Consider the following 27,941-nt stretch of genomic DNA (forward strand, 5'->3'; position numbering starts at 1 on the left):
TTTTTTCCCCTCACGTACCAAGCGAGGTGGCGCTGCCTCTGTGCGGTCCCGCCCGCCCCGGGACGCAGCCTGGAGAGGACGGTGGGACCCTGAACTGCACGCGAGCGTCCTTCGGGTCGAGGACGCGCCTCTGCCTGCCAGGAAAACCGCGGGCGTCCGAGGCGACCGGCGGAGAAGTTGCAGCGGCGCCCCAGCGGGGTCGCTTGGTGCAGGGCTCACAGCCGGGGCCCGCACTCATGCTGGGACCCGCGGCGCACTGCCCCCGGGCCGACCCGGGCGGAGAGCTTCATTCGCTACCCGAGAGGGACGGACTGCGCCTCCTTCTCGGCGCCTCCCCGCACCATGCCCTCTCGCCACTGCCTGCTTCTGCAGTTGCGGCTCCGCGGGCCTCCCAAGCCGGGCCCTACACAGTTGCCTGCCTTCCCTTTTCCACAGGCACCCCACCTGCCTCAGGATGCGCTGCTTAGACTCTGCTGCCTTCGTTCACTTTCCCACCATCGGAAGGCTGCCGTCAGGCACTTCCGGCTTCCGGGGCGTTCGCTGTCGTAAAGCGGAAGTATGGCCCGCTAGGCGGGCGCTGCCGCCCGGAAGGTCAGCGTGTGAAGGAGGCGGTGGTAACTGGGATACCCCCGCGGTTACTGAGGCGCAACGGCTGAGCAGAAGACCCCGGCCTGAAGCAGCCGCAAGAAGCAGAAGGGCAGGCACACCATGGAGGGCGGCGGGGGAAGTGGAAACAAAACCACAGGGGGTTTGGCCGGCTTTTTCGGAGCCGGTGGAGCAGGTTACTCGCACGCGGATTTGGCCGGCGTTCCGCGTAAGTATCGGGCCTAGCCTGCGACTATTTCTGATTGATTTCTGTGGCTACGTAAACTTGCAGTGTCCTTTATTCTTTTCTTTTTCTTTCCTTTTTTTTTTTTTTTTGGCAGGCGTTCAAAAGCCTCAATTTGAGCTGGGGTTAGGGTGTCTCTTTTAAGATTGAACGAATTTAGGGGGCCGTGAATCCCGGAGAGGCTATCCAAGGTTGACCTGGAGTCAGGAGGTGCCGCATGTGTTCTACACTTTGGATCTGGATCCAAGCCTCGTGCATTTTCATTCTTCACATGACGTTGCTTGTGTTGTTATACCATGTGCTTGGCCGTTGAGTTAAGAGGAGAGCCCAGCTCTACGAATAAATGTGTTCCATCTCGCGAGTTTGTCGAAACTTATTAGCACAGAGTCTCATATTCGAAATCCCTATGTGTTTTAGGGCAAAACACTCAATGCATATAAGAGGGAAAGAAATATGATTTGGGACAAGCCAGGAAGCCATACGGAGGAGTTGGGAAGTGAGCTGAACTTTATTCGTAGTCAGGTATAAAGAAGCCAGGTCAAGTTTCTAGGAGGAGAAATATGGAAGATCAGGAGTGCAGAGGCATGAATACCCTATCTGGGCCCTCTCCTCAATCCTAGGAGTATGTATTCCAGGGCTTTGAGACATTCTAGCTCTAGGTATTCAACTGGATAAATTAGAAGTTGAACATAAAGATAACAGAAAGTTAGTGGTGAATTAGTCCTTTACCAGAAGCATATTTGTTTGACAATTCAAGTCTTTGCTCTAAGTTTCAGAACACAAAGGCTACTTCCTTTATGTGACAGTGCTTTATATTCACTTGATTAGATTAAAGATTTTAAAGTAAATTGAGGGACTTGGAGGGTGAACACTGTTCATTTTAAGCTTCTACAGTGTGCCACAATAGTTTTAAGGGTATAGGACTCTAGCAGTTTTTTTTTTTTTAAAGAAATTCCTGCTTTCGTGGCGCTTGCATCCTACCAAAGTAAGCCAAGTACCAAAAGCATTTTAGATAGCGGTAAGTGCTGTAAAGGAAATAAAGCAGGATCCTAAGGTGGTGATGGGGCAGAGGGGTATTTTGGAGTGGTTGATCAGGGGAGTTGACGCTTCAGCTAGGATCAGACAGAATTTGGCGATCTCGCATGCCATTGGACTACACTTGTTTTGAGGAACAGCCAGCTGTTGGACCAGTATGTCTGCACTGTGGGAGTTGAAGCTGTAGGAGATAATGAGGTCAGAGGCTGGGAACGACAGCTAATGTAGGTTTTTCTAAGTCGTTGTAAGCTATTTTGGATTTGATTACAAGTGTAGAGATGCCATTAGAAAGTTTTAAGAGAGTGATGTGATCCGATTTCCTTAAAAAATCACTCGTTTTTAATGTAGAAAATTATTTGAAGGGGCAGGAGGAAGCAAGGAGTCCAGCTAGATAGGAGGCTATTACTGTAATCAAGGTGAGACTTGATGGTTGAATTAAGGTGGTAGCAATAGAGAGGTGGTAAGTAACACAATTCAAGATATATATATTTAAAATAGAATGAGACTTTCAATTGATAAAAGAAAATAGTCATAGGTAATGCTGACATTTCTGAACAATTGAGATACAGAAGTATTCAAAGATTAAATTTTAAATATGGGAAAGGTGATTTTCCTTGATACAGTTTCTGTCTTTAAAGTTAGTGAAGTTCAAGTTTGGCCCTCTGAAAGTTTGCAGTTTCTTTGGTCCCTACCCATCCCTATGGTGATGACCCAAGAATTCTCTTTCCTGCCTTGGTAAATCAAAACAGCAGCTGTCAGCTGTAAGATCTGAAGAAACTGCCTTAAACACACAATGAGACATCAAACTCTACCACTGTTTTCCCCCATAGAATTTGTCTTCTGTCTTATTTTACAATTTGTCTAGTTACCAAGCGTTGTTTAAGCAAAGTAGAAAGTAGTTAGCTTTGTAGTTGACCTTGTCTGTGTTTCCTTTCTGCTGTTTTGATGATTTGACCTTTGTTACTGCCCATATCTTCTTGGTGTGAAAACCTAAGCCACCAGTGCAAGACCTCGTTTGGGATTGAGGGCCCCAGGAAGAGGCATTCCCCAAACTGCCATATAGTGAGGATAATCATTAAGGGGAGCCGGTTCATACTCAGTGAGTCTATAAATCAAAATTGCAAAACCTATTTAACAATCAAACTGGATTAACTCCAAATGGAAAAACTTAAAAAAACTTTGTTACAATATGACATTTTGTTTTTTTTCCCCTAGTAACTGGTATGAACCCTCTGTCTCCTTATTTAAATGTGGATCCTCGCTATCTCGTGCAGGTAAGGTTAAGATTAGACCTTTTATAGTTTTCCTAGGTTGATGCTTTATTTTACGATTTGGAAAAACTGCTGGATAGTTGTTTTTTCACATAGTTGTGCATTCATCACTTCAGTCGTTATTACAGCATTTTCATTATTTTAATAATAATAATGAGCAAAAAACAAACAAAATTCTTCACTTCTCAATCTGTCTATGCTTCCTGTCCTGTACATAGCTGCTCTTTCTGACTGTTCTTGCACAATTATTTTATTTTTAAGCAGTTTATTGAGATATAGTCATATACCATACAGTCTACCCAAAGTGCATAATCAGTGGCTTTTAGGATAATCAGAGTGTTGTGCATTCATCACCACAAAAAAATTTAGAACAATTTCATTACTCCAAAAAGAAAAATTCCACACCCCTTAGCAGTCACCTCTCAATCCCTCTATCCTTTCCCAGCCTTAAGTAACCAATAATCTAATTTAATCTTTATAAATTGACTTATATTTACATTTTATATGAATAGAATCATACAACATAAAGTACCTTGTATCTGGTTTCTTTCACTACTTAATGTGGGTTTTTTAGTCTGGTAATAACTTTTTGTAGTATTAAAATATTAGCTCAGTTTTAAAGAAAAACAGTCTTATATATTCAATTTTACCCATATTCATATTTCACATGTGGTTTTATTATTCTAAACAGTCCCATGTTACGTATTTTAGCTTTCCTTTTAGTAATACATATGACCGTAGACTTCCCTTTGAACCTATCATACCCACATAATAGTATTGCTAGTTACAAACATTATGTTTTGCTTTTACCTTATTTATACATTTACAAAGATTAACACATCCTTTACCAGTTCTTCACAGGTAGACTTCTGCTTTCCTTTTTCTGACCTCATTCTGTTTTCTGGTAACTCATGTTCAAGATGTTTATGTCATGAGATTATGTGATATGTTTGGTTCATAGTAGTGCAGTTATACAGTATATATCCTTTTGTGTCTGACTTGCGTCACTCAACATAATGCCCTCCAGGTTCATCCATGTTGTCATATGCTTTACAACTTTATTTCTTCTTACAGCTGCCTAATATTCCTTTGTGTGAATATGCCAGTTTGTTTATCCGTTCATTGGTTGATGGATACCTGGGTTGTTTCCATCTTTTGGCAATTGAGATTAACACCGCTGTGAACATACGTGTGCGGGTGTCTGTTCATGTCACTGCTCTCAGTTCTTCTGGGTATAGACCCAGTACTGGTATTGCCAGGTCACATGGTAGATCTATATTCAACATCTTTAGGAACTGACAAACAGTCCTCCACAGGGACTGTACCATTCTGCATTCCCACCAGCAATGAGTAAGTGTTCCTATCTCTCCATTTGTAGTTTTCTGCCGTTTTAATAGTGGCTATTCTGATAGATTGTGAAATGATAACTCACTGTAGTTTTGATTTGCATTTCTCTATTCATTACTTATGTTGAACATTTTTTCATGTTTTTCCCTCCATTTGTATTTCTTCTTTGGACAAATGTCTATTCAACTCTTTTGCCCATTAAAAAATTTTTTTTTCTGTCTTTTTATTGTTGAGTTGTAACATTTCTATATATCACAGATATTAAACCCTTATTGGACATGTGATTTCCAAATTTTTTCTCCCACTGCATTGGCTGACTTTTCACCCTTTTGACAAAGTCCTGTGAGGTGCAAAAGTGTTTAATTTTGAGAAGGTCCCATTTATCTATTTTTTCTTTTGTTGTGCGTTCTTTGGGTTTAAGGTCTGAGAAACCACTACCAACCACAAGATCTTTGAGATCTTTCCCTAGTAGTTTTATGGTCGTAGGTTTTATATTTAGGTCATTAATCCACTTTGAGTTGATTTTTGTATAGGAAGTGAGATAGAGGTCCTCATTCATTCTTTTGCATTTAGATAGACAGTTCTCCCAGTGCTAATTGTTGAAGAGACTGTTTTGTCCTGTTAATATGGACTTAGTAGGTTTGTCAGAAACCTTTGGCTATAGAGGTGAGGGTTTATTCCCCTGATCGATGTGTATATCTTTATGTCAGTACCATGGTGCTTTGACCACTGTGCCTTTGTAATATGTTTCAATGTCAGGCAGTGAAAGTTCTCCCACATCTTTTCTTTTTTAGAATGCTTTTGGTTATTTGGGTGCACTTTCCCTTCCAAATGAATTTAGTAATTGCCTCTTATTTACTTTTAATTGCCTCACAGGACCTTCCTTGGTCTTCCAGCAGGTAGCGATGTTAGGTAGTCCTCTCAGTTCAAAGCCTGATTGGAGTATATTTGCTACAACAGGGACCAGATCCTTGTGATTAGAGGATCCTGCCTGGAGGCTAAGCGTCTGATAATTTAAACTTTCTCAGAAGCAGTTCTCTAACCTTTGCTGGCAGGCCCCTTCCTTTTCTTGGGTAGGAAGTAATTCCACTCTCCTCTGCATCCTCAACCAGTTCCAGTCAGTAGAGAGGGAGATTGAAAAGGTCAGATTTCTTTAGTCCTTTACTGGCTCCCAAGGCAAGTAATGGTCCTGCCCCACCCGGCCTGGAAGGGTTTGTGGGACACAGCAGATCAAATTTGTGAGTCAAAACCCAAGTCAGCCTTAGGGTCTGTCTCCCTCTCTCCATTTTCCTGGAGAGATAGGTCCGTGGAGGCCCCCTCCCACCCACCCACCGTTTTCTCTAGCCTCAGGCCCTGAGGCCTGAAAATTCAAAAGTGTCTTATAGTGTGGGGGAGATGCCAGCTTTTAACTCAGAGTTTTATGGTTGCAGTTCTTTTTCTTTGCCTGTCTCTCTTTCCCTGGTGTGTTAAACCCTGGAAGATTTTTGTCCTGTAGCTGTTTTTCTGGGAGAAAAGAAAGTTCCCTATCTTTCTAGTCTATCATCTTCCCTGAAGCCCTTACATGTACTTCTGGAGCCTCTTAAGTCTTTGGTCTCTGTTCACCCCATTTTTCCTCACAGATCTTAGGTGATTGCCTTACATCTCTTCCTGAAACCAGTTGATTAACTTCCTTTTAAGGTTTATTTTCGTGAAACAACAAGGAGTTAATTAAAAGAACAAGTATTGGGATGGGTAATTACAAAGTTATAAGAAATCATTAATACAAAGTTAAATGAGAATGTAAGGGAAGTTGTTTAGGAATCTTTTAAAACAGAACCCATATATATTTTAGCAGTTTATTTTAATGATCGTATAATTTTATTCAAAAGTTTATAAGAAGAGTGATGAACACAAACATTTGAAATTAGGAATATAAGTTTAAGGTTTATATTAGCCTTGGCAGTCTCAGTTTTTTGTTGGTTTATAGATATGGAGAAAATCCTGATTAACACAGGTAAAATTTTAAATGGCATGTTTTTTAAAAGCTCAGTTTACAGTATCAGGGTGCTGGACCAAACTAATCTAGAGACTTCAAACAGGAATAGATGTATATCCCAATAGCACAAGGTTGATTTAACATGCATAAATCAATTTTGCACTATATCATGTCAATATATAATACATTGATAAAGGACAAAAAACATGTAAGAATTTCTGGTGCAGAAAAAGAATTTTATACAATTCAATATCCCTTCATGATAAAAACACCAAAAATTGAAATAGAAGGGAATGTAGGGAAGTGGATATGGCTCAAGCAGTTGGGCACCTACCTACTACATGGAAGGGCCCAGGTTTGGTTCCCGTGCCTCCTAAAGAAGATGAGCAAGACAGCGAGCTGATTCAACAAGATGATGCAACAAGGAGATAAAATGAGGAAACATGAAAGATACAACAGGCAGGGAGTGGATGTGGCTCAAGCACTTGGGTGCCTCCCTCCCACATGGGAGGCCCCAGGTTCAGTTCCTGGTATCTCCTAAAAAGAAAATGAGCAGACACAGAGACCATACAACGAGGAGACAGCAAGCACAAACAATGAGGGAGGGAGAAATAAAATAAACCTTTAAAAAAAAAAAAGAAAGGAATGTCCTCAACCCAATAAAGGACATCTAAAAAAGATCCACACCTGATACCATACCCAATGGTGAAAGAATGAATATTTTCTCACTAATATCAGGAACAAGACAAGAGACTATCCATTTGTTTCAGCGTGAAGCTTCTGTCCAGGGCAGTTAGGCAAGAGAATGAAATAAAAGGCATCCAGATTGTAAAGGAGGAAGTAAAACCATCTCTATTTGCAGATAATATATTCTTGTTATATAGAAAATACTAAGGAGTCCACTAAAAAATTATTAGAATTAATAATTGAATTTTAAGTAAAGTTGTGGAATATAAGATCATTATACATAAATCAGTTATTTTTCTATACATTGCAGTGAACATCTGAAAATGAAACTAACACAGTTCTATTTATAGCAGCCACAAGAATAGAACACTTAGGTAATAAATTTAATGAAAGAGATGTAAAACATATATTCTGAAAAGTACAAAACCTTTTTGAAAGAAATTAGAGAATATTTAAATAAATGGAAAGACAGTTCATGTTCTTAGATTGGAAGGTTTAATATTGTTAAAATGGCAGTACTCCCCAAATTGATGTGCATATTCAACACAGTCCCTATCAAAGTCCCAACAGGCTTTTTTTCCAGAAGTTGACAAGCTCATCCTAAAATTCAAATACAAATTCAGGGGCCCAAGAAAAGCCAACAATTGCGAAAAAGAACAAATAGGAGGACTCAAACATGTGATTACAAAGCTGCAGTAATCAAAATTTTGTAGTATGCTATAAGAATAGATCAATGGAATAAAATTGTGAGGCCAGAAACCCTCACATTTAAGGTCAAATATGGTTTTTAAAAGGATGCCAAGACAATTCAGTGGAGATAGAATGGTCTTTTCAACAAATGATACTGGAACAAATGAATACCCACAAGCAGAAGAGTGACTCATACCATATAAAGAAATTAACTCTGAATGGTACATTTGTATTGCCTTGAAAAGGTTGAATCCCAGTGGCAAGTAACCATCACATTATTTTCAGGTGGCTTTATGTCTGAATTTATATACTTCCTTTCAATCCATAAAGTGTTAAAATACTTGACAGGAACGGAAGAGTAAGTTGGTTTTGATAAACATTTGTGCTTGATAATTTTCATCGTGCACTTTTTAAAAATTTCCTGCTTTTAATTAGCAATCCATTTCTGGATTTAAGGATAATTATTTAGCTCATCTGATAAATACATCATTTATTTCTGAAGATCTCAAACAAGAAGCACAATTTAAAACTAAGTCATTAACTTAAAAGTCGGGAAGCACCCAAAATTTACAAAACTCTGATATATCATGACAAAGGGATATACTTGAGTTTGCCTGTTATAAACAGACTTTCTGATGAGGGTAAATGTGCAATTTTGGATGAAGATATTTGTACAGCCTCAATTCAAAAACTAATGCAGATTGCTTGTGGGAATGTAAAGTGCTACAGCACTGTGAAAGAGTTTGATAGTTCCTCAGAAAGTTAGATCTAGAATTGCTTTGTGACCCAGCAATTCTGCTTATTGTTGGAATTGAAAACAGGGACTTAAGTAGATGCCTATACACCACTGTTCATAGCAGCACCATTCACAATAGTCAAAAGGTAGAAACAGCCCAAGTGTCCAACAGACAGATGGAGAAACAAAATGTGATATAGCCAGTTGGTGGAATAACATGCAGTCCTAAAAAGAATGAAGTTCTGATACATGCATCAGGGATGAATCTTAAAACATTATGCTAAGTGAAAGAATCCAGACACAAAAGAACAAACATTGTATGATTTCACTAATGTGTAATACCTAGAAAAAACAAATTCATAGAGATAGGAAGTAGATGAGATTTTACCATGAATGGGGAGAAAGAGGTATAGGGTGTTATTGCTTAATGGATATAGTTTCTCTTTTAGGTCATGAAAAAGTTTTTGTAATGTAAAGTGGTGATGATAGCACAACATTAACAAACCAATTAATGCTACTGAATTGTACACTTAAAAATTGTTATGTTTAATATATATGTTACCACCATCGAAACTCTTACAAAGCTTGTTTTCCTAACCAGGAATCCATTTACCTAAGTTGAGTATTTGCCAGAGAGAGTGGGAGAAGTGTTACTTGTTACTGGTCTGTAGTGTTAATTTAAAATGTTGTATTTGCCATTTTGTTTGTTTGCTGTGGGTGTGTGCTATCCATCAGGACTTTATTTGAACCATTTTGATATGGAAAGCTTTGGGGAAAAGAGCATGTTTTTTTAAATTAATTAATTAATTTATTTATTTATTTATTTCTCCTCTCTCCATTGTCTGCTCTCTGCATCCTTTGCCGTGCGTTCTTCTGTCTGCCAGCATTCTCACTAGTCGGCTCCGTGAACCGATCCTGGGACCTTCTGGAGTGGGAGAGAGGCTGTCATTCTCTTGCACCACCTCAGCTCCCTGGTCTGCTGTATCTCCCATTATCTCTTCTCTGTGTTTTTTTTTCGTTGTGTCATCTTTCTGCACCAGCTCTCTGCATGGGCCAGCTTGCCTTCACCAAGAGACCCTGGGTATCAAACCCTGGACCTCCTATATGGTAGATGGGAGCCCAACTACTTGAACCACATCCACTTCCCAGGAATGTGTTCTTGATGAAAATGCATTGAGGGAAGCAGATGTGGCTCAGGTGACTGGGTTCCCACCTACCATGTGGGAGGTTGCTGGCTTGGATCCCCATGCCTCCTAAAGAAGACAGTGGGCTGGTGTGATGGGCAGGTGTGGCAAACTGACAAAATGAGACAGAAGAAGAGGGAACATAATGAGAGGCACAACAAAGCGGGGAGCAGAGGCTCCTGGGGAATCCTGAAGAAGACCACAAGCTGATGCGACAAGATGTAACAAGAGACACAACAAAGCAGGGAGCTGAGGTGGCTCAGGCATTTGGGTGCCTCTCTCCCAAATCAGAGGTCCTGGGTTTGGCTCCCAGTGCCTCCTAAAAAGAAAGACGATTAATAGACAGCAAGTGCAAACAACAAGAGGAGTGGGGAGAAATAAGTACAATAAATCTTGAATCAGTTAATCATATTGTACATTGAGAGTAGCTTTTTTTTTTAAAGATTTTATTTCTCTCCCCTTTCCCCCCACCCCCAGTTGTCTGCTCTGTGTCTCTTTGCTGCGTGTTCTTATTTGTCTGCTTCTGTTGTTGTCAGTGGCACGGGAATCTGTGTTTCTTTTTGTTGCATCATCTTGTGTCAGCTCTTTGTGTGTGCAGCGCCATTCCTGGGCAGGCTGAACTTTATTTTGTGCTGGGCGACTCTCCTTATGGGGCACACTTCTTGCACGTGGGGCTCTCCTACACGAGGGGCACCCCTGCGTGGCACGGCACTCTTTGCGTGCATCAGCACTGTGCATGGGCCAGCTCCACACGGGTCAAGGAGGCCCGGGGTTTGAACCGCGGACCTCCCATGTGGTAGACGGGCGCCCTAACCACTGGACCAAGTCCACTTCCCAAGAGTAGCTTTTCTTAACCTAGGGTTATTGAGTGGCCTTCAAGGGGTTCATGCCATATTTTGTATGCATTTTTTGGAAAGAGGGTCTGTAGTCTATAGCTTTTTTAAATTCTCAAAGAAATATATGACCCACGGCCAGTTAAAAACATTGAGAAGGTTATTTGCCCTTGTATTACTCATCCAGAGTGTTGTGCTTGTTATTTTAATGATTATTTGGTCTTATGTATAGTAAGATGGTGTTCAATAAGTTGTTGCTACAGGATGAAAATCATTTTTTCTTTCAGTCTTAGTCATGGCTATCAGGGTACCTTTCTTTCTCTAGAGCTGTCTTTTCTGTCTCGTTTGCTGCTGCTTCAAGTTTTATCATTAAATAAGGCAGATTATGTACAGTCCATCAGGCTTACATTAAGAAGGAAATAAAGTTCTGAACAAAAATCCCCCTTAATATCTAAAGATCATTACTGTATATGTGGTATATTTTGTTTCATTTTGCTTTAGGTGTTGCTGTTATTGCAGGAAGTTTTATGTTTATTTTTCCAACTTACGTGTATATTATAATTATATATATATGTATTTTTATCTTTTAACTTTATATTTATATTTAATAATTGAAAATAGAGAAGTTTTATTTTGTTTCAATAGGTAGAGTTGAGTTTGAGTTAAGGTTTTATTTTCTGTGAAATACTACTTTAAAAGTTAAAAAAAACATTTTGCAAATCTGTATTTTGAGGGGAGCTCAGCCTGGTTTTCATTTATCCCTTTAGGATACAGATGAATTTATTTTACCCACTGGTGCTAATAAAACCCGGGGCAGATTTGAACTCGCCTTCTTTACCATTGGAGGATGTTGCATGACAGGTAGGTGTGATTTGTGTGTTTGCTTGTTTTTAAATGTCCTTAATCCAAGTAATTGAAGGTCGTTAAAATCAAAAGCATTTAGAATATTGGTTGCAAAGGTTTTGAAACTATGATCTTTTTCTTTTAAATAAAAATAAAAGAATCCAAAATACAGTTGTTTGTGAAGGTGAGGTCTATTATTTGGATAATATTGTTCTGATTTACTAGGGGCTGCATTTGGGGCAGTGAATGGTCTGAGACTAGGATTGAAGGAGACCCAAACCATGGCCTGGTCGAAACCAAGAAACGTACAGTGAGTCTCATGTAATGATCTAATGTAATTGTGTTTGAGTGTTAACCTCTCCTTTGTAGGTTTGATGAGTACAACCTTGATATTACAAATATTTAGAGTATTGATTTACTTTTTTGTCTTTCAGCTTGTTTATCTTGCTCTAAATCAGGGTTCTTAACCAGAGGTCCATGGAAAGATTTCAGGGGGTCTGTGAGCTTGAATTGAAAAAAAATCAACTTTTCATCTTTATTTTCTCTGACCTCTAACTGAGATCTAGCATTTCCTTCTCTTATGAATGTATGTGATAAATAAATTAAGGTAGTATTCATTTCACCTGACTGACAAAGGGGTCCTTGAAACAAAAAAGATTAAGAACTTCTGCCCTAAATAAATGGACTAAGGGAACAGGTTACTAAGTTTAAGCATTAAAAAGGGGCCAATTTTTGAGGGGTCCCTCAAAAGCTACCTAAACTAGCTCAGTAAAACCTGTTCCTTTCTTCGGTACTACATGAAATGGGTTCCAAGTTGATGAATTATTAATACGATATTTGGATTATTCAGCATGCATGCAGAACATGGTATTGGAGAAATAATCACGTAAGAATGGTCGCTTAGGTCTGCTGTCATTTCACTTGGACTTCTTATGAACTTCATTTTCCTTTTCTGAAGTGAAATGAAACTTCTAGAATGTGGAGGTGGTTCCAAAAGGAATGACAGTTTTTCTCTGGAAACTGAAGATTGCAGGGAAGGGAAAGCTTAAAATTAGAACGGTTAGAGAGTATATTGAATATATATGTTCACCCTGCCTAAGAAATAAAACACTACTGTTCCCTAAATAACAAATTGTTTAGTTTGTGTTTGTTGTACTTTTTGTACTTTATATATACATGGCCTCTGTACTGTCCTGATTTTGTGTTAGGCTACTTTTTAAACTCCACCATTCTGACACTTTTTAGCCAGCAGATGGCAGCAGATGTATTGGCATTAGACCTTGGTAATCTGAAAGCCTTTTGAGTTTTGTATTCTATTCTTAGATGGCTTGCTGCTCTTGCTTGGTCCTTGAATATTTTTCTTTATAGTCTTAATATTTCTTGTCATTTGCTCCCATAGATTTTTTAACTCTTCGTTCTATGGAGAATCTTGAAAATATACAAAAGACAGAGTAGCATAATGAACAATAAGCCATCCTCAACAACCATCAAACCACCTATCCCCTCCTGTATTATTTTGGAACATATTCCAATATCATTTCATTAAATTATTTAAGACCAGTTTGAAAGTGGAAGTTCTAGAGAAGCTAAACTTTGTTTTTTAAGAAAATAATAGTTATTAACTTCTTTGGAGATCAGAGTTTCATTGATTTGCCCCCTTTTTTTTTTTTTAAATCAGATTTGTTTTCTTTTATCTTATATGCTCTTTTCTTAAGCTTATTCTCATCTTCCTAGGTAAAGGAGATAGTATCTAATAATGAAAAGGAGGCGATAAGCCAAGCAGATCTATATGGCTTCAAATCCTACCTTCATTACTTAGTAGTTTTCTCTGATTTGGGGCAAGCTTTCATTAATCTCCACCTGTAAGGGTGTTGAGAGATGGTATAAAGTATGAAGTAGGTAAGGGCCCAGTGAATGGAGCTATGTTGTTAAATTACTTTCCAACTTGTGGGGCCACCAGAAATACAATAAAGAAAATTAATAGTTTTTAAAGCATGTTACAATTGAAAAACTTGTTGAAATTAAAACATATTAGAAACTTAGAAATAATATAGTTGTCTTTGTAAACGTTACTGATTTTTCAAATAACCTTTTAGAAGGAGTAAAAAATTTTGTTATTTTAGAGCATCACAAATTCTTTTCCTGTTTGTTACTGTAATTCTTTCATTTCCAGCAGTAGTCAGCTGTCCGGACAGAACCATTCCTGCGATGGTGTTACACTGCTGGTAGAACAATGTCTGTCTTCTTCATCTGGTTGCCTTCACCGCTGTTCTGGTGGTGTCTGGCACTGGTACAAGGCAGAGCCGTGCTTCCTTGAGAGTGTGCTGAGCATTCACTTTGGCTGCTTAGTGCTAGTCTGGGAGCAGACAGATTGTGCTTCGTCAGTGTATACTACTAATTTTTTTCCTTATCTTTGCTTATCTTTGATTCTGCTTTATATTTTATGCTTTGATCTACTTTAAGTATATACTTTGATCTGCTTTATATGTGTACTTTTATTCTTCTTTATATTCTAAGTATGTACCTTATATTCCCTTCCCATAAAAGATATCAGGCTAGTTTGTCATCATCATGGCATTATTTTACATCAATCGATTTCTGTAAACTTCTTTAGAAAGTACTTTCCCAGCTATGATTCTTAAGCTTTGTAGTTGAGGCTTAAGAATCTGCATAAATTTAATAAGAATTTTCCTTAGTCATTGCCCATAATGTTGGAAGTTTTAACATAGCCTTCATTTATATAAAACAAGGACCATCTTTTTTGAATTCTAAAGAGGTAGTAATATAAATTTAAAAATAAGGAAAACTTTGAAGCTTGGATATATGCATTTTAAATAGCTACTATTATGGTTTAAAAAATATGAGAGAAAAAGTGATTCTAAACACTGATCCTTTCTCTTTCTGTCCTGGTAGGATTTTGAATATGGTGACCAGGCAAGGGGCACTCTGGGCTAATACTCTGGGTTCTCTGGGTAAGTAGATACCTGCTTGATAATAAATCGTCATTGTAAAAAAGGAATGTTTAAGTATCATGTACATTTTGATCAGTCAAAATTCTGGTCCTAGGATATGAATTTAATTTCATTCTGGTGAATAGTGTAAATGTTACCTAGTTTCAAACAGACTGTGAACTGCATAATGAAATAATTCTAGGTGTTAGTACAGCCTGAAAGCTTTAAATCTTTTAAAACACTACATAATCTACTCTCCAAGCAGGTAGCAAATAAAGTTATATTTGAACTAAATGAAACCTAGATAATTTAGTACTTAGTATGTTAGGAAAAGTTCAAGGTCCTATAGTGAAATGTGATAGATTAAAGCACTCTTGCTGTTTTCTTAGTAGCCTGTTAGCGGTCTGTCTACCTGAGTAGATTTCATGTCCCTAATTGCTGCAGTTAAAGTAGGGTTTTTGTAGATAATGAAAACATTTGCAGTTCTAGGCCAAGGGTTCTTGGTGACTAAGTTGGAACCAAATACTTTCTTATCATCATGTTTCTATAAATGACTGACTCTTGATTACTGATAATGTATACTTGGCAGCAGTTGAGCCTAATACCTAAGTTTTTCTTCATGAAGTCTGAAAGTCTTTTAATTGTGGCAGGTTAATTAAGGAGAAGAGTAGATACCTTGTTGCAGAGCTAGTAAGAACCTCTGGGTTGTGACAATATAAGATCCTAGCTTTGTTTCAGGAGTAGGAAGCAGTACTCCACCATGAAGCAAGAGCAATAATTTGGAATCCTAATGGTGGCCACTTCCAGCCCCTGCTCACACCCACATTCTCCTCACCCCATGCATATCACTCTCTTTCCTTCCCTCTTGGTTGGTTGTTTACCTAGAGTTATCAGCCTTCTGCTCTGCCTGGGACTTTGCCGATTTTAGCACTGGAAGTGCAGGGTCTCAGAAATCCCCTTGGCACTGAGCACACCTAGATAATTGGTCACCTTGGTGTTCCTGTTGTCATATGATTAATCACAAGGCTCTGCTCAAGTTAAATTTCAGTTAAGTAAGTTGAAGCAGGAAGATGAGCTTTTATAGAAGTATGAAAATATCGCAACAAAACAGCTGTAAGCCTGAGTTTGATGTAATGATATTGGGAGGCGTGGGGGTAAAGTGGCTATAATTCTGAGAAAGGGTAGGAAAGTTTAGTTGATTCTTTGCTTATAAGAACCTTTAGAAGTAGAAGGGTAATATTGCAGAAAGATCTAGTTAGAACTAAATTGTGCTAGTATTACAGTTTTTAAATGCATGAGAACTAATCCTCTTTAAACATTCATTTTTCCTAAATGGAAATGCTTGTTTTTCTTTTCTTTATCCAAAGTATAACTATTATGAATAAAATGTAAGTGAAAATTAAAAATGTTCCTAGTGGTACTTTCCAGAAATAGCGGCTATAAATGTTTCTTCTGAATCTTTCCAGACCTTTTGTCTATCCAGTCAGTCATGTGTACACAACACACACTTGCCTTCCATATTAGTGAACATAAATCTTTTTAAATGAGGCTGTAAGTTTCCATTATATGGAAAGTCCCTTTGAATCAGTACCCACTTGATGGGCATTTTAATGGTTTTCCAAATTTTTGCAATTATAACGTGTATTCCAGTGATGATTATATTTCTTTGAATGCTCATACAGTTATGTCCAAAGAGTAAATTCATCTACCTATAGTTGCCATACTGCCTTCTACTCATTGTTTTATTACTGATCAGTTCCGTTCCCCTTAGCTTTGCTTTATAGTGCATTTGGTGTCATCATCGAAAAGACACGAGGTGCAGAAGATGACCTCAACACAGTAGCAGCTGGCACCATGACAGGCATGTTGTATAAATGTACAGGTAGGTACTGTTAAACGTAGAGTCATCTTTTCATACATTGGAAGTTGTTACTTTAACTTGTTCACACACACCTGCTTAGTGGCATATAGTGCTTATGAAACCCTTGTCTGACTACAGCGCCCATTGTTTTTTTCACTCCAGGATAGAGAAAGGAAGAAATCAGGGAAATTTCTTGAAAGGGTATGTAATAATGGATGAGCCAGGACTTAAGGAACATACTGGATTTAAGTTTATCTTGTTGGTTTTTGTGATACACATAAGGCAAGTTTGGGAGAAAACTACAAATAGAGGGTAAGAGCATAAAAGGCTAGGGTGAGGAATTTAAATTTAGGTTGGAAGGTTATCATCAAAGGTTTTTGGTCGGGCTGTTGGAATTGGAACCCTCCTTGAGGTAGATTAACCTGGAAATAGTGGGTAAGGAAGGTAGATTGGAGGCAGGAAGGCTCAAAATGGCCAATAAAAATATTTAAAGTGGTTTAGGAGTTGTGGTAAGACATCAGCTTGGGTGATGATGAACTTCACAACTGATTGGATAAGGAGGATAGTGAGGTAAAAGTAGATGTCACAGGTGGTGTGGTCACTGGAAGGCTATTTCCCATTCTTTTTTTCTTTTTTAATATTATGAAAGCAAAACATGTGACTTTGAATAGCATAACAAGCAGCCATTTTGGGCTTCCCATACCTCCATCCATACCTTACTTGCAGTCCCAGTTCTTATAGGCAAGACTAGACTCAGTTGTTTTTGGCTCCCCACAGTGGTGTCCTGTTAGGGCTGTTTTTAACCAGAGATTCTTAGTCTTTTTGGTGATTGCTTTTTTATGGGTAGTGAGAATTTTGTGCAAGTTTTAGAGGGTTTATAAACCCTGAATTAACATTTCATGGTATAGACTCTGTACTCCTAATAAGGGTGAATGTTTAACTCTGGAAGTTAAGATAAATACTTTGAAGCTTGTGATTAAGTGAAAATGCTGGTATTTAGAAGGTAAGAAAGTCCATTTAAGCCAAATTCTTTACAGTGGCATAGGAGGCTCTATCTCTGTATACCACTTTTCCAACTTCAGTTTGTTTGTTTTTTTTTTCAGATTTATTTTTATTTCTCTCTCCTTCCCCCCCTTATCTGCTCTCTGTGTCCATTCACTGTGTTTTCTTCTGTGTCTGCTTGCATTCTTGTCAGGCGGCACTGGGAATCTGTGTCTCTTTTTTGTTGCATCATCTTGCTGTGTCAGCTTGTGTGTGCGGCACCACTTCTGGTTGGGCTGTGCTTTTTTTCACGCAGGGCTGCTCTCCTTGTGGGGCACACTTCTCGGGGTGGGGTGCCCCTATGCGGGGGACGCCCTTGTGTGGCATGGCACTCCTTGTACATGGCAGCACTGCGTGTAGGCCAGCTCACCACACAGACCAGGCCCTCCTGGGGATCAAACCCTGGACCTCCTACATGGTAGGCGGATGCTCTATCAGTTGAGCCACATCCACTTCCCCCAACTCCAGATTCTGTCACTCTTCCCCATTGCCTTTATTACTGTTTCTTAATACACCAAGCACACTCCCACTCTAGGGCTTTGCTTCTTGTTGCTACCTTTTCCTAGTATTGCTTGTCCTAGCCATCTACTCACATGCATCCTCATCCCTGTCTCTGTTCTTGTCTTTGTTCAAATACCACCTTCTTGAGGATGAGTTGCTGACAGTCCAATTACTCTAGTGAAGAATCTATGTATTTACAATGTTAATAACCAATGCCAAATTCCCTTTCAAAGTACTTGGATACCTTTGCCCATATTAAGTGTCATCTACCGTCAATTTTTTCTAAACCAGTTGGTGAAAACTGTTATCTTAATGTTTGCTTTGCTTTTTCCTCGTTTCTTGTGAGCTGAGCAACTTGTGCTATTTTGTGATCTTTTCTGTTTCTTTCGCTTTATCATCCCTTTGTCTATTAGGGGGGAATTGTTTAACTGATTTGTTGAAGCATTTTATATATTATGACTGTTACTCCTTTGCCTATGTTACATGAATTTTTTACTTGAGGAGTGTTGCCAGCAACAAAAACAAGTCACCAGGAAGCCCTCTTTGGTATGTGAAGTTTAATTCTGAAGGCTTGGCATTCTGTTTACTAATAAATAGACCCTTTTAACAACTCCTCCAGATGGCAGTTCAGATGGCAATAGCTTAATTTGAAGTACTGAAATTTATGTCCTTTTACTTATTTTGCTTTTATGGGCTGACCTTCTTACAGAAGATAGAAGATTAATAGGTCAGGTTTCATATTGGTAGGGATGGGGTGTGCCCCTGTCTTTGTGTTTCTGAGGCCTTATCTCATAAAGATATATGAACAAGCAGGCTTCTTAGGATTCCCAAGCTTACAAATGGTAATAATTGAGTTGTTCCTGTTCTGGTAGAATCCTGGTCATGTGCCACAGGAAATTTTATAATGACATTTCAAACCCTCTGAAAAATATTTAGACCTAAACCAAAATCACATCTTCAGAGTTCTTCCTTTAAATTTCCTTCTTTGTCTGTCTGAAATTCCCCATTTTCTCATGTGTTTTTCCTCATGATTTTTCTTCTTACTAAAATAGCTCCATTTCTACTTTCAGTCTAAGCTCTCTTCCTTTTTTTTATCTTCTTATTTCTATTTTTGAAGAGTACTTGGGCAATTGGAAATATTTTAAGTGGGCAGGATTTAGCCATTTCCCTAAACATAAACTTCTTTCATAGTTTATGTTGGCTCTATACTAAAACTAGGGCCTAATGATTTTTTTCAAATCCTTGAATCTGGAAGTTGGCATTTGTATTCCTCCCACACAGAACTAATAATTTTGTGCTTTTTCTTCTTGATTTTATTCTAAACCAGCAATGAATAAAAGACACTTTATTGCCTTTGTTAGAGAGATTTTGGTCTATTGAGCTATGTTAAGCCAAGAATTGTGAGCTGTGTTGGAATTCTCTATCAGTAGAATATTTACATTATTACCACAAGGCATGAAAACTGAAATTACTAATTTAGCAACTGAGGTAGAATTAGTGGATATACTTTTTTTTTTCTCTCTCTCTTTTGAGCCAAGAACTTTTTCCTTCTATAATTTATATTGGAGGTGTCCCAGGTTGTATTATGTTACTACTGCCAGGAACTCCTTGCCAGAAAATTAGGCTCCCATTTCCTTGTAGAAAGTCAAACACAGCTCTTACATATCCCAGGAAAACTTGAATTTTATAATCCTTTGGGGACTCCTCTCATGACTATGGAGTAAATGTGCTACCTGATATTTGTTACCAGTGAGTTACTAAAATAGAGTTACTCAGCTAGTCAGGTGTCTAATTCGAAATAAAACAAATCCCATGAGTAAAAGTTTCAGAGGCATGGGTATGGGATGGATGTAGTTAATTAAGCTATTTAAAACAGAAGTATGATGAAAACATTGGGAATATCAGTAGTTGTATGTCCTTTTGAAAAAGGTCATCTTAATACATTGCTTATCTGTTAACTTGGGCTATGATTCACTTAACAGTGTTGTGAGTTTTAAATGAAATGTTATATAAAGAACATGTGAGGATTTAATTGTAACTCATTAACAATAATTCCTTTCCCATGTTAAAGAAGGTGATATTTGATCTTCTCCAGGCCATTGTGTTCCAACTCTTGGGGCTTTGATTATTCATTCAAAATCGAATGGTGTTCAAAATTGTGAACATAATTAACAGCATTGAATTATATATTTGAGTGTGGCTAAAAAGGGAAATGTTAGGGTATATATATATTTCAGAAAAAAAAGTTTAAAAAACAGGACTGTGCAACACAAACCATGAACCTTAATATAAACCATGGACTGTAGTTAAAATGAGAAAACATGTTCAGTTACATCTCAACGTAGGTAATGCTGTTTGTGTAAAGCAGGAGTCCACACACTCCTGCTGGCCGGCCACCTGTTTGTTAAATCTGTTCCCCTTTAAAAAAGATTTGCTGATCCCAGCTCTAATGTAAATCTCAGCTGAATGTGAGCTCTCATTAGCCAGCTTTTACAAACAAGGCTCTTAAATATTTATTTTGGGTCTCATTTTCACCATCTTTAGAAGAGGCAATACTTGCCCTTGTCTCTGGAATTGTTTAAGAATTCAAAAGATAGAAGGTAAAATTGTGAAACATGAATCTTATGCTTATTTTGCTTTATAGTTTGACCGTTGGTCCTATTTGGTTACTTTGTCCAAGGCAAGTACATTTGCTGATGGACTTGCTGTACTCAGGTGGGCAGAGGTTGTTTGATTACAGCAAACCTAAAGTAGAGGGCCTTCAATTTTTAAACAAAACAACCCTGGTTTTAACAAATTCCAGTTGGGAAACCCTGCAATTAATGGGTTAAGTTAAAACGTGGCTGGCATGTGATAAAAGGCAACCCTGGAATCAGGGTTAGCTACATGGTAAATAAATTGAACACTGAATGTGTTTGGTCTCTTCTTGCTAGAAATTACTTTTCTAGCCATAAAAGAAGTAACTAAATTGATTTGTACTAGGCTTTTCTTTCATTCTGGTTGGAAAGTTGAAAGGTTTCTGGAAAATGCATTGTTCTTTTATGATGCTTAAAGCTTTCTACTTCCTGACTTAATCAGGTTACTTTTACTGCCTATGCCCAGAGAGTTTTGATAGCCAAGAGCTAGTGTGAAAATCCCTCCCATGGTCTCCGGAAGAAACTTCAATGTTTGTAGCTGTTTCTGAACCAATGGGCAGACCTCAAAATCTTGTAGCTCTGTAATAGGCTAGAGATGCAGGCAAGTTTGTCTGAAGTCAATGTCTGGTTCCAGGAAATAGTTTGTGCAAAATGTTGTGCTTAGTTTGTTTTTCGTGTTGATAGAAAATGGACTTAATAGTGTTACGTTTTGGTTACAAAACCCCCAGTGGCCTAATAACTGAGCCATAGCGTATAGCTTAGCCATATTTATGTCCCTTACCTCTTAAGATTTATTTTTTCCACTTTATGAATTTGGTCTAATTATAGTTCACTGTAGCTTTTTATTGACTGGTCAAAGACATAAGGTAGACCTTATTAAACTAAGTAGTTCTTACATTATTTTCTAATTGTTACCCTCCAACACATTAAATACAGTTGCAAATTCCAGTCTACATATGACAAATCGGTATAAAGAGGATGTGGAAGAAGATATCTCCTGTTACTTTGATTAGTGAATTTTTTTTTTTTTTAATGGTTCAGATTCTCCTACCACATATTATGTCTGCAAGTTTGTTTGGGTCTGTTTGAGAGGAAAATTGTGGCCTGAGAAGAACTGAAGCAGGTTAGCTATCAGAAATATTCAGAGAGAGATTCTGAGAGGGAGTGGTCCTTTAATCTTATCAGCTAAAGCCAGCTTGTAGAACATTATTGCAGAAGCAGTTAGTTCTGCAGTGTAACTTGGCAGCTTCACTGACCTTCACAGAATTGACTGGAACAGAGCTAAAGGGCCTCTTACAAAATAACATCTGGAACCACTTTGTCTTCCTAACTAATTACTCAAAACAAATCCTCCATGGAGACAGTAAAGGCTCAGTGAAGTTTATGATCCCTATTTGTTTGTGGAGCTAGAAGAATACAATAAGTGGCTTTTTAAAAGTTTATTTGGACATTCCTTTTCCTGTGGGGTTTCTTAAATAACTGGTTGTAACATTTTTTGTTTCTGCATTTCAAATTAAATGCATATTGCACATTTGTTCCTTCACATGAAAATTTTTGTTAAGCAGGAGTGGTTCAAAGTCTAGTTCTTCAGATTTTTCCTACCAGTACGATGGTGCTAGGTGACTCACTGCTCATTAGTTGTGGGGAATAGTCCATCACATCAGGGCAGGAATGGGGGGAGTCAGTGAGTCATCAGCAATTAAGCAAAGCTTGATTATAGAATCCTCAATCATCACTGGTTCTTCATTCTTAAAAAGTTAATATTTAAAGGATTGGCCCTGGGTTTGATAGCTACTAATACTGTTTCCAAGTAGGTTGTCAACTTGTTTACATTATAGCCATAAACCCCCTGAAAGTACCAGTGAAGTTCTGAACAGTGGGACCAGCAGGAAATGACTGAGCCTGTTGGGACTTTCTTAGTAAGCGTAAATGAAATCATTACTGCCATTGAGCTTTGGAACAAATGGACAACTTATGAAATTAAAAGCTGGTAAGAATATGGAAATATGGCATAGCATTATGTAGTCATATTAGCTGAATATTATTCAACTAACTTATTATAAACAAATGATTTGGTGGGTTTATCTCCTAGACTGTTTTTTGGTTTCTTGTATTACTTTAAAATATTCTCCTGTTTGGAATGGAGTATCAGTGGTTTCTCTCAGTTGTATGACTCTTGTTTATTTTTTTAATTGATTTTATAAAAATATTACATTAAAAAAAATATGAGGTCCCATTCAACGCTACCACCCCACCCCACCACTCCCCCCCCCCAGCAACCCTCACTCCCATCATCATGACACATCCATTACACCTGGTAAGTACATCTCTGGGCATCTCTGCACCCCATGGTCAATGGTCCACATCATGGCCCATACTCTCCCACATTCCATCCAGTGGGCCCTGGAGGATTTACAATGTCCGGTGATTGCCCCTGAAGCACCATCCAGGGCAACTCTAAGTCCCAAAGGCGCCTCCACCTCTCATCTCTTCCTACCATTCCCCATACCCATCAGCCACCATGTCCACTTTTCCCACTCCAATGCCACCTTTTCTCTGTGGCCCTTGGATTGGTTGTGTCCGTTGCACCTCTATGTCAAGAGGAGGCTCAGATTCCACATGGATACTAGATGCAATCCTCTTGCTTTCAGTTGTAGGCCCTCTAGACTCCATGGTGTGGTAGTTGTCCTTCTTCAACTCCATCTTAGCTGAGTGAGGTGAGTCCAATAAATCAGATTGTAGGAGCTGAAGTCTGTTGGGGCTCAGGGCCTTATGACTCTTATTTAAACCTTTGATGCTAGGTCACTGCAATAGAAGGCTGCATCATTTTCTTCTCTCTCTCAGGTGGTCTTCGGGGGATAGCACGAGGTGGTTTAGCAGGACTAACACTTACCAGCCTCTACGCACTGTATAACAACTGGGAGCACATGAAAGGCTCCTTGCTCCAGCAGTCACTTTGAAGAGACTCGTGAACTGAGGACACTTCAGTAGTCATCCAGATCAAATTTATAAGTCAGTCTGGACTTATTCTTCTTCCTATAATTAGTTTGAAAAATTGGATTTGCTGTGATGAAGGTCGTTGATGGTTTACCAGGACTGGCACGCCTTCCAGCCATTAGGAGCCATGATCCTTTGGTGACTGAGTAATATGTTTCCCATCTCCTTGGGAGAAGATCCTGCACATGTTCACTCTCCTACCCCCTGAACTGGAAAACCACTTACTCCCAGAATTCAGGCCACATTTGTTGTCAGCACTCACCAAGTTTGTCGTTTAATGATCCTAAACTGTAGTGTTGCCCTATATTCCCAATAAAGGGTAAAATTAGAACCATAATCATAGTTCTAACGTAAACCTACTGGATGTCTCCATTAACTGGGTATAAATGAGAAGTAACTCCTGGCATTTTTCTTCTCCAACTAAGCAACAACATGTTTTAGCATCTTTTCATGTTCATGTTGAAGGGGCTAATGATGGGTTATAAAGCTAGGATAAGATTTTTTTCCTGTAGAGTGGACAGTAAACAACTTCAAGGCATTTCACGTAAACCATTATATCATTTGGTTTTGGTATATCCTAGGATAATCTGCCTAACAATCATGCTTAATTCTGCTTGTATTAACTCACCTCCTTACAAGAGCTAGACATTTTTCACGAAAGCCTTAGGAAAGAAAAATGAAGGAAATAAGGGTAAGTTATTTAATTTTTTAGTTTTTCTCACCTTATAAACTGAGTATATCTTTATAAACTGTACTGCAGATTACATATACATAATAAAAGGGCCTAGATTTACTTTTTTCTATCATAATAGCCTTTTAGATGTATATAGGAGGAAGGAGGAGGGAATTAGGAAGGAGGACACTGAAGAGGTGAAAAAATGCCAATTAAAAAAGTTTAATGTATTTTTCTGCTACAGAACAGATTAGAATTTAGAGATGTGAAGAGTTTGTAGGAAAACAAGTTAATAAAACTATTATTTGCTTATTTATGGTTCCTAAAATACACTGATATTTCATCAATTTTTATATAGTCAAGTTTCTCAGTTTTACTCCTAACCAAAGGTTATCTCACATTTATATAATGTGATAGCACATTTTGTGACCCAGGTTTTACAAACACACGTGACAACTGTGGCTTTTATGCTTTTAATGGAGGGAGGTATAAGATGCATCAGTGCAAAAGAATGTTTTACATACTCATTAGCATATGATTAATATAAAATTTAGGGTTACAAGTTGTGCGCCACCTCAACAAAGAAAAACTCCACAAAGTTTCTGCACATATTAGAAAGGTTCTGTAAGTTGTTACTAAACACTTTTATCATTTTAATTCTACATGGTATTGGGGTGGAGGGGTGGGGGAGGAATAAAAAAATAGAAGGTTCTTTTTAGCTGTGATTCATAGTTCTAGTATAGCTGACAATGTGGCAATGACACTGGGACTTCTTCTGAGAAGGGCTAGATTCTAGATGACCTTATCACAAACTCAACAAGTATTTCCAAAATACATAGGCAGTTGAGAGGCTTGTTTAAAAGCTGGCAAAGAACTATCTCATTTTAGAGAATTTTAAAACATCCCATTTCTCTCCTACAGAGAAACTTTTTAAAGCATGGACGTGACTTTAAGGAGAGTGAGTAAACATTAAGTTTTCAAAAAAACTTCAGTAAGCACTCCAAGGCACAAATATTCAAAATGGCCTAGTCACTAAAATATCACTGCATTTTACTTTTAGAGGTGCCATAATGCTATGCTTGCAGTGAGAGGACATGTAATGCATCCCTAGTTAAAAGCACCAGGTGTCAAGCTCCGCAGTTTATCTTCTGTCTACTCAGAATATACCAGCCATCCCTAGGAGAGTGAATAGTTCAAGTACTAAATTTCCTACATGTTATACTTTTTTGCTTTTTTATTAGCAATGAGGCCCTTTTTTTTCTACCTCTGACAATTTTTTTTGAAGATTTATTTATCCCTCCCCCCACACACAGTTTGCTCTGTGTGTCCATTCACTGTATATTTGCTGTGTGATCTTTTCTTTGTCTGCTTCTGTTGTCTGCGGCATAGGAATCTGTGTTTCTTTTTGTTGCATCATCTTGTATCAGCTCTCCGTGTGTGTGGTGCCATTCCTGGGCAGGCTGCACTCCTCTGCACTGGGCGGCTCTCTCTACGGGGCACACTCCTTGCGCGTGGGGCTCCCCTATGCAGGGACACCCCTGCGTGGCACGGCACTCCTTGCACGCATCAGCACAGCACGTGGGCCAGCTTCACACGGGTCAAGGAGGCCCAGGGTTTGAACCACGGACTTCCCATATGGTAGGCGGCTGCCCTATCCATTGAGCCAAGTTTGCTTCCCTTGCTGTGTGTTCTTTCTGTGTCTGCTTGTATTCTCATTAGGCAGCTCTGGGAACCAATCCTGGGACCATCCAGAATGGCAGAGAGGTGATCATTCTCTTGTGCCACCTCAGTTCCCTGTTCTATATCTCTTATTATCTCTCCTCTGTCTTTCTCTTGTGTCATCTTGCTGCGCCAGCTCTCTGCATCAGCTGGCACTCCCATGTGGGCCAGCACTCCACGTGGGCCAACAGCACGCGGGCCAGCTTACCTTCACCAGGAGGCCCTGGGCATTGAACCCTTGGACCTCCTATTTGGTAAACGGGAGCCCAACGGATTGAGCCACATTCATTTCCCAAGAGGTGCCCTTTTACCTATAGGTCTGCAGAATATTTGGAAAGAGGCTAGGACTACAATGAATGTGGTGGTGTTGAAACAATATAGAACTTTTCTAGAAGAGCTCACTGAACACTTCAATAACATTTTTAAAAAGAAGAAATTTTGCAGTAGTTCGAATTTCTTTCAAAAATAATGTACAAAGAAAAATAATTTAAAATTGACAAACAGGCCAAAATACTTTGCAATTAATGTCCAAAGTTACCAGGTTTACTGATACATTTTGGTAAGAAAAAAAATCACTTTATTGGCAAGGCTAATTATTTTTGTGAAATACACTATTTCAAACCACTAATGGAAGAAAACCCACAATAAGAGAAGGAACTAAAGAAGGTCATAAAAAAGCAAAGTTTAGTAGCTTTATGATTCATCACACTTCCACAGAAACATTTCATTTTTAAAACTACAGTGCTTTAATGTACTTCTAGTAACAACCCAATCTAAAAAGGCTTATGAAAAAGACCTATCCAACAAAGATACTGTGTTTCTACTGTAGGAGTGAATTAATACTTCTGTAAGAAGGAACTCAATCACCTCAGTATCAATTTAACAAACAGCTTTTTTCTTATATGGATCTCATAATTTGAAGACTTTTCACTTCACTAGTTCAAATTAGGAAAGGAAAGAAGCTGACTGGTCAAACCCAGAAACAATGATTTGGCAAGCTGCAGTCACTCTGTTCATGGATGTGCAATAGCCTGTAGAAAAGTTGCTTGACTCTACTATTCCATTCCTTCACATCTGTAAAGAAAAGCCCACAGGTTAAAATTCTCTTCACTGTAGGAAAAAGCAATTTGTTCCTCACCTTTACTTCTCAATAAGCTTCACTTCTCAATAAACTATTAGAATCCACCCAGGCTCTCAATGTTTCCCTGACATGAATATCATCTTGAAATGGCAATTTCAGGTATGTCCTAGTTATTTCATAAACAAGTTCAAGTGAAATACAGAAAGTATTTACAACCTCCTTCTTGCACCTTTACTTGCCTAATATGTAACAGCAACAGGAATATGGGTCAACGGGCAAAATAAGAATTCATGTTTAAGACAAAATATTCACTTGTACACAGAATCTATGAGTCACACTCAGAGCAGGCACTTACCTGTAGAGGAGTTCGATACAACCACTTTTCTTTGTCAACTTTAAGCTGCATACAAGCAAAGAGATCACAAACTGCTGGGAGGCCATAACAGTCAGGGGGAAAGTTATGTTCCTCCTGCAGGGGAGAAGTAAGTAATACTTCCTGCAAGTAAGGAAAAAAAAAAAGTGGGTTGCCACATGACGACTGGGAAGCATGGGTCAAACTGAATTCACCTAAATAGTGTCTAGAAGGGATAATTTAAATATTTGCCATTCTCTACTAAGAGCAAAGATGACACTTGTTTCTTCTACCCCAGATCTTTTCCATAAATTGCGGTCAAACAGGCTTAATTGTTGCCAGACGCGAGTAATGATGGCGTTCGGAGTTTTCTCTGATTCTGGTAAATGTTTGAGTTATTGAATAAAAGCATTGTAGACGTCAAAAAAAAAAAAAAAAAAAAAAAAAAAACAGGCTTAATTATTTTCTTTCCCAAGAGGTGGGAAGCAAAGGTGGGGGGGGAGGTGGGAAATTTACAAAAGTTTCATCCTGAATAATAATAACTAAACTGGTAAATGTTATTCTATGCTCCATTCTGTTGCTAATATGGTATTAAATATAGTACTTTAGCCAATTTAACACTTAATATATTTAACAATCTGCCCGTTTGCAAGGTCTGAAATTAAAAATCTACTTGATGTATTTCAAACTGTTATTTTG

At 38.5% G+C, this 27,941-nt stretch overlaps 3 protein-coding genes and 1 non-coding gene across 11 annotated transcripts in view; 2 read left to right on the top strand and 2 right to left on the bottom strand.

Annotated features, from left to right (window-relative positions):
* PARG (poly(ADP-ribose) glycohydrolase) overlaps positions 1-547 on the bottom strand; it is a 142,836-nt gene extending 142,289 nt beyond the window's left edge. Inside the window, exon 1 of one of the 3 annotated variants that reach the window (XM_058299150.2) lies at positions 445-547. Coding sequence is in view for 1 of the 3 variants with exons in the window: in XM_058299149.1 (XP_058155132.1) it covers positions 19-238 (220 nt within the window). In the remaining 2 variants the exon portion in view is untranslated. Of the gene's footprint in view, positions 1-18 lie in introns of all 3 variants that reach the window. The other 2 variants (XM_058299149.1, XM_071215888.1) reach the window with 2 other exon arrangements.
* On the top strand, positions 543-27,930 carry LOC101444127 (mitochondrial import inner membrane translocase subunit Tim23). 2 transcript variants are annotated; one of them, XR_009186192.1, is made up of 8 exons: positions 543-814; positions 3,080-3,138; positions 11,355-11,448; positions 11,656-11,740; positions 14,344-14,402; positions 16,153-16,263; positions 23,265-27,568; positions 27,696-27,930. XR_009186192.1 is itself a non-coding variant. In XM_004462448.5 (7 exons), exons 1-7 carry the CDS (start codon positions 709-711, stop codon positions 23,378-23,380), a joined length of 630 nt encoding a protein of 209 aa, XP_004462505.1. In that variant the 5' UTR covers positions 543-708; the 3' UTR covers positions 23,381-27,930. The 2 variants fall into 2 exon arrangements, 1 of the variants encoding a protein (XP_004462505.1); XM_004462448.5 differs by having other exon boundaries at positions 23,265-27,930.
* LOC111765120 (small nucleolar RNA SNORA74) lies at positions 13,599-13,801 on the top strand. Its single transcript, XR_002797538.1, has one exon. It is a non-coding gene; the product is annotated as a small nucleolar RNA SNORA74 (small nucleolar RNA).
* NCOA4 (nuclear receptor coactivator 4) overlaps positions 24,550-27,941 on the bottom strand; it is a 28,897-nt gene continuing 25,505 nt past the window's right edge. For all 5 annotated transcript variants that reach the window (XM_058299155.2, XM_071215889.1, XM_023589941.3 and 2 more), the window contains 2 exons: positions 27,246-27,386; positions 24,550-26,883 (listed from right to left, as the gene is read on the bottom strand). In XM_058299155.2, the coding sequence (XP_058155138.1) occupies positions 26,878-26,883; positions 27,246-27,386 (147 nt within the window). In that variant the 3' untranslated portion in view covers positions 24,550-26,877. The remainder of the gene's footprint in view (positions 26,884-27,245; positions 27,387-27,941) is intronic.

The sequence above is a fragment of the Dasypus novemcinctus genome, chromosome 6 (genome assembly GCF_030445035.2).
Source record: "Dasypus novemcinctus isolate mDasNov1 chromosome 6, mDasNov1.1.hap2, whole genome shotgun sequence".
Taxonomy (NCBI): Eukaryota; Metazoa; Chordata; class Mammalia; order Cingulata; family Dasypodidae; genus Dasypus; species Dasypus novemcinctus.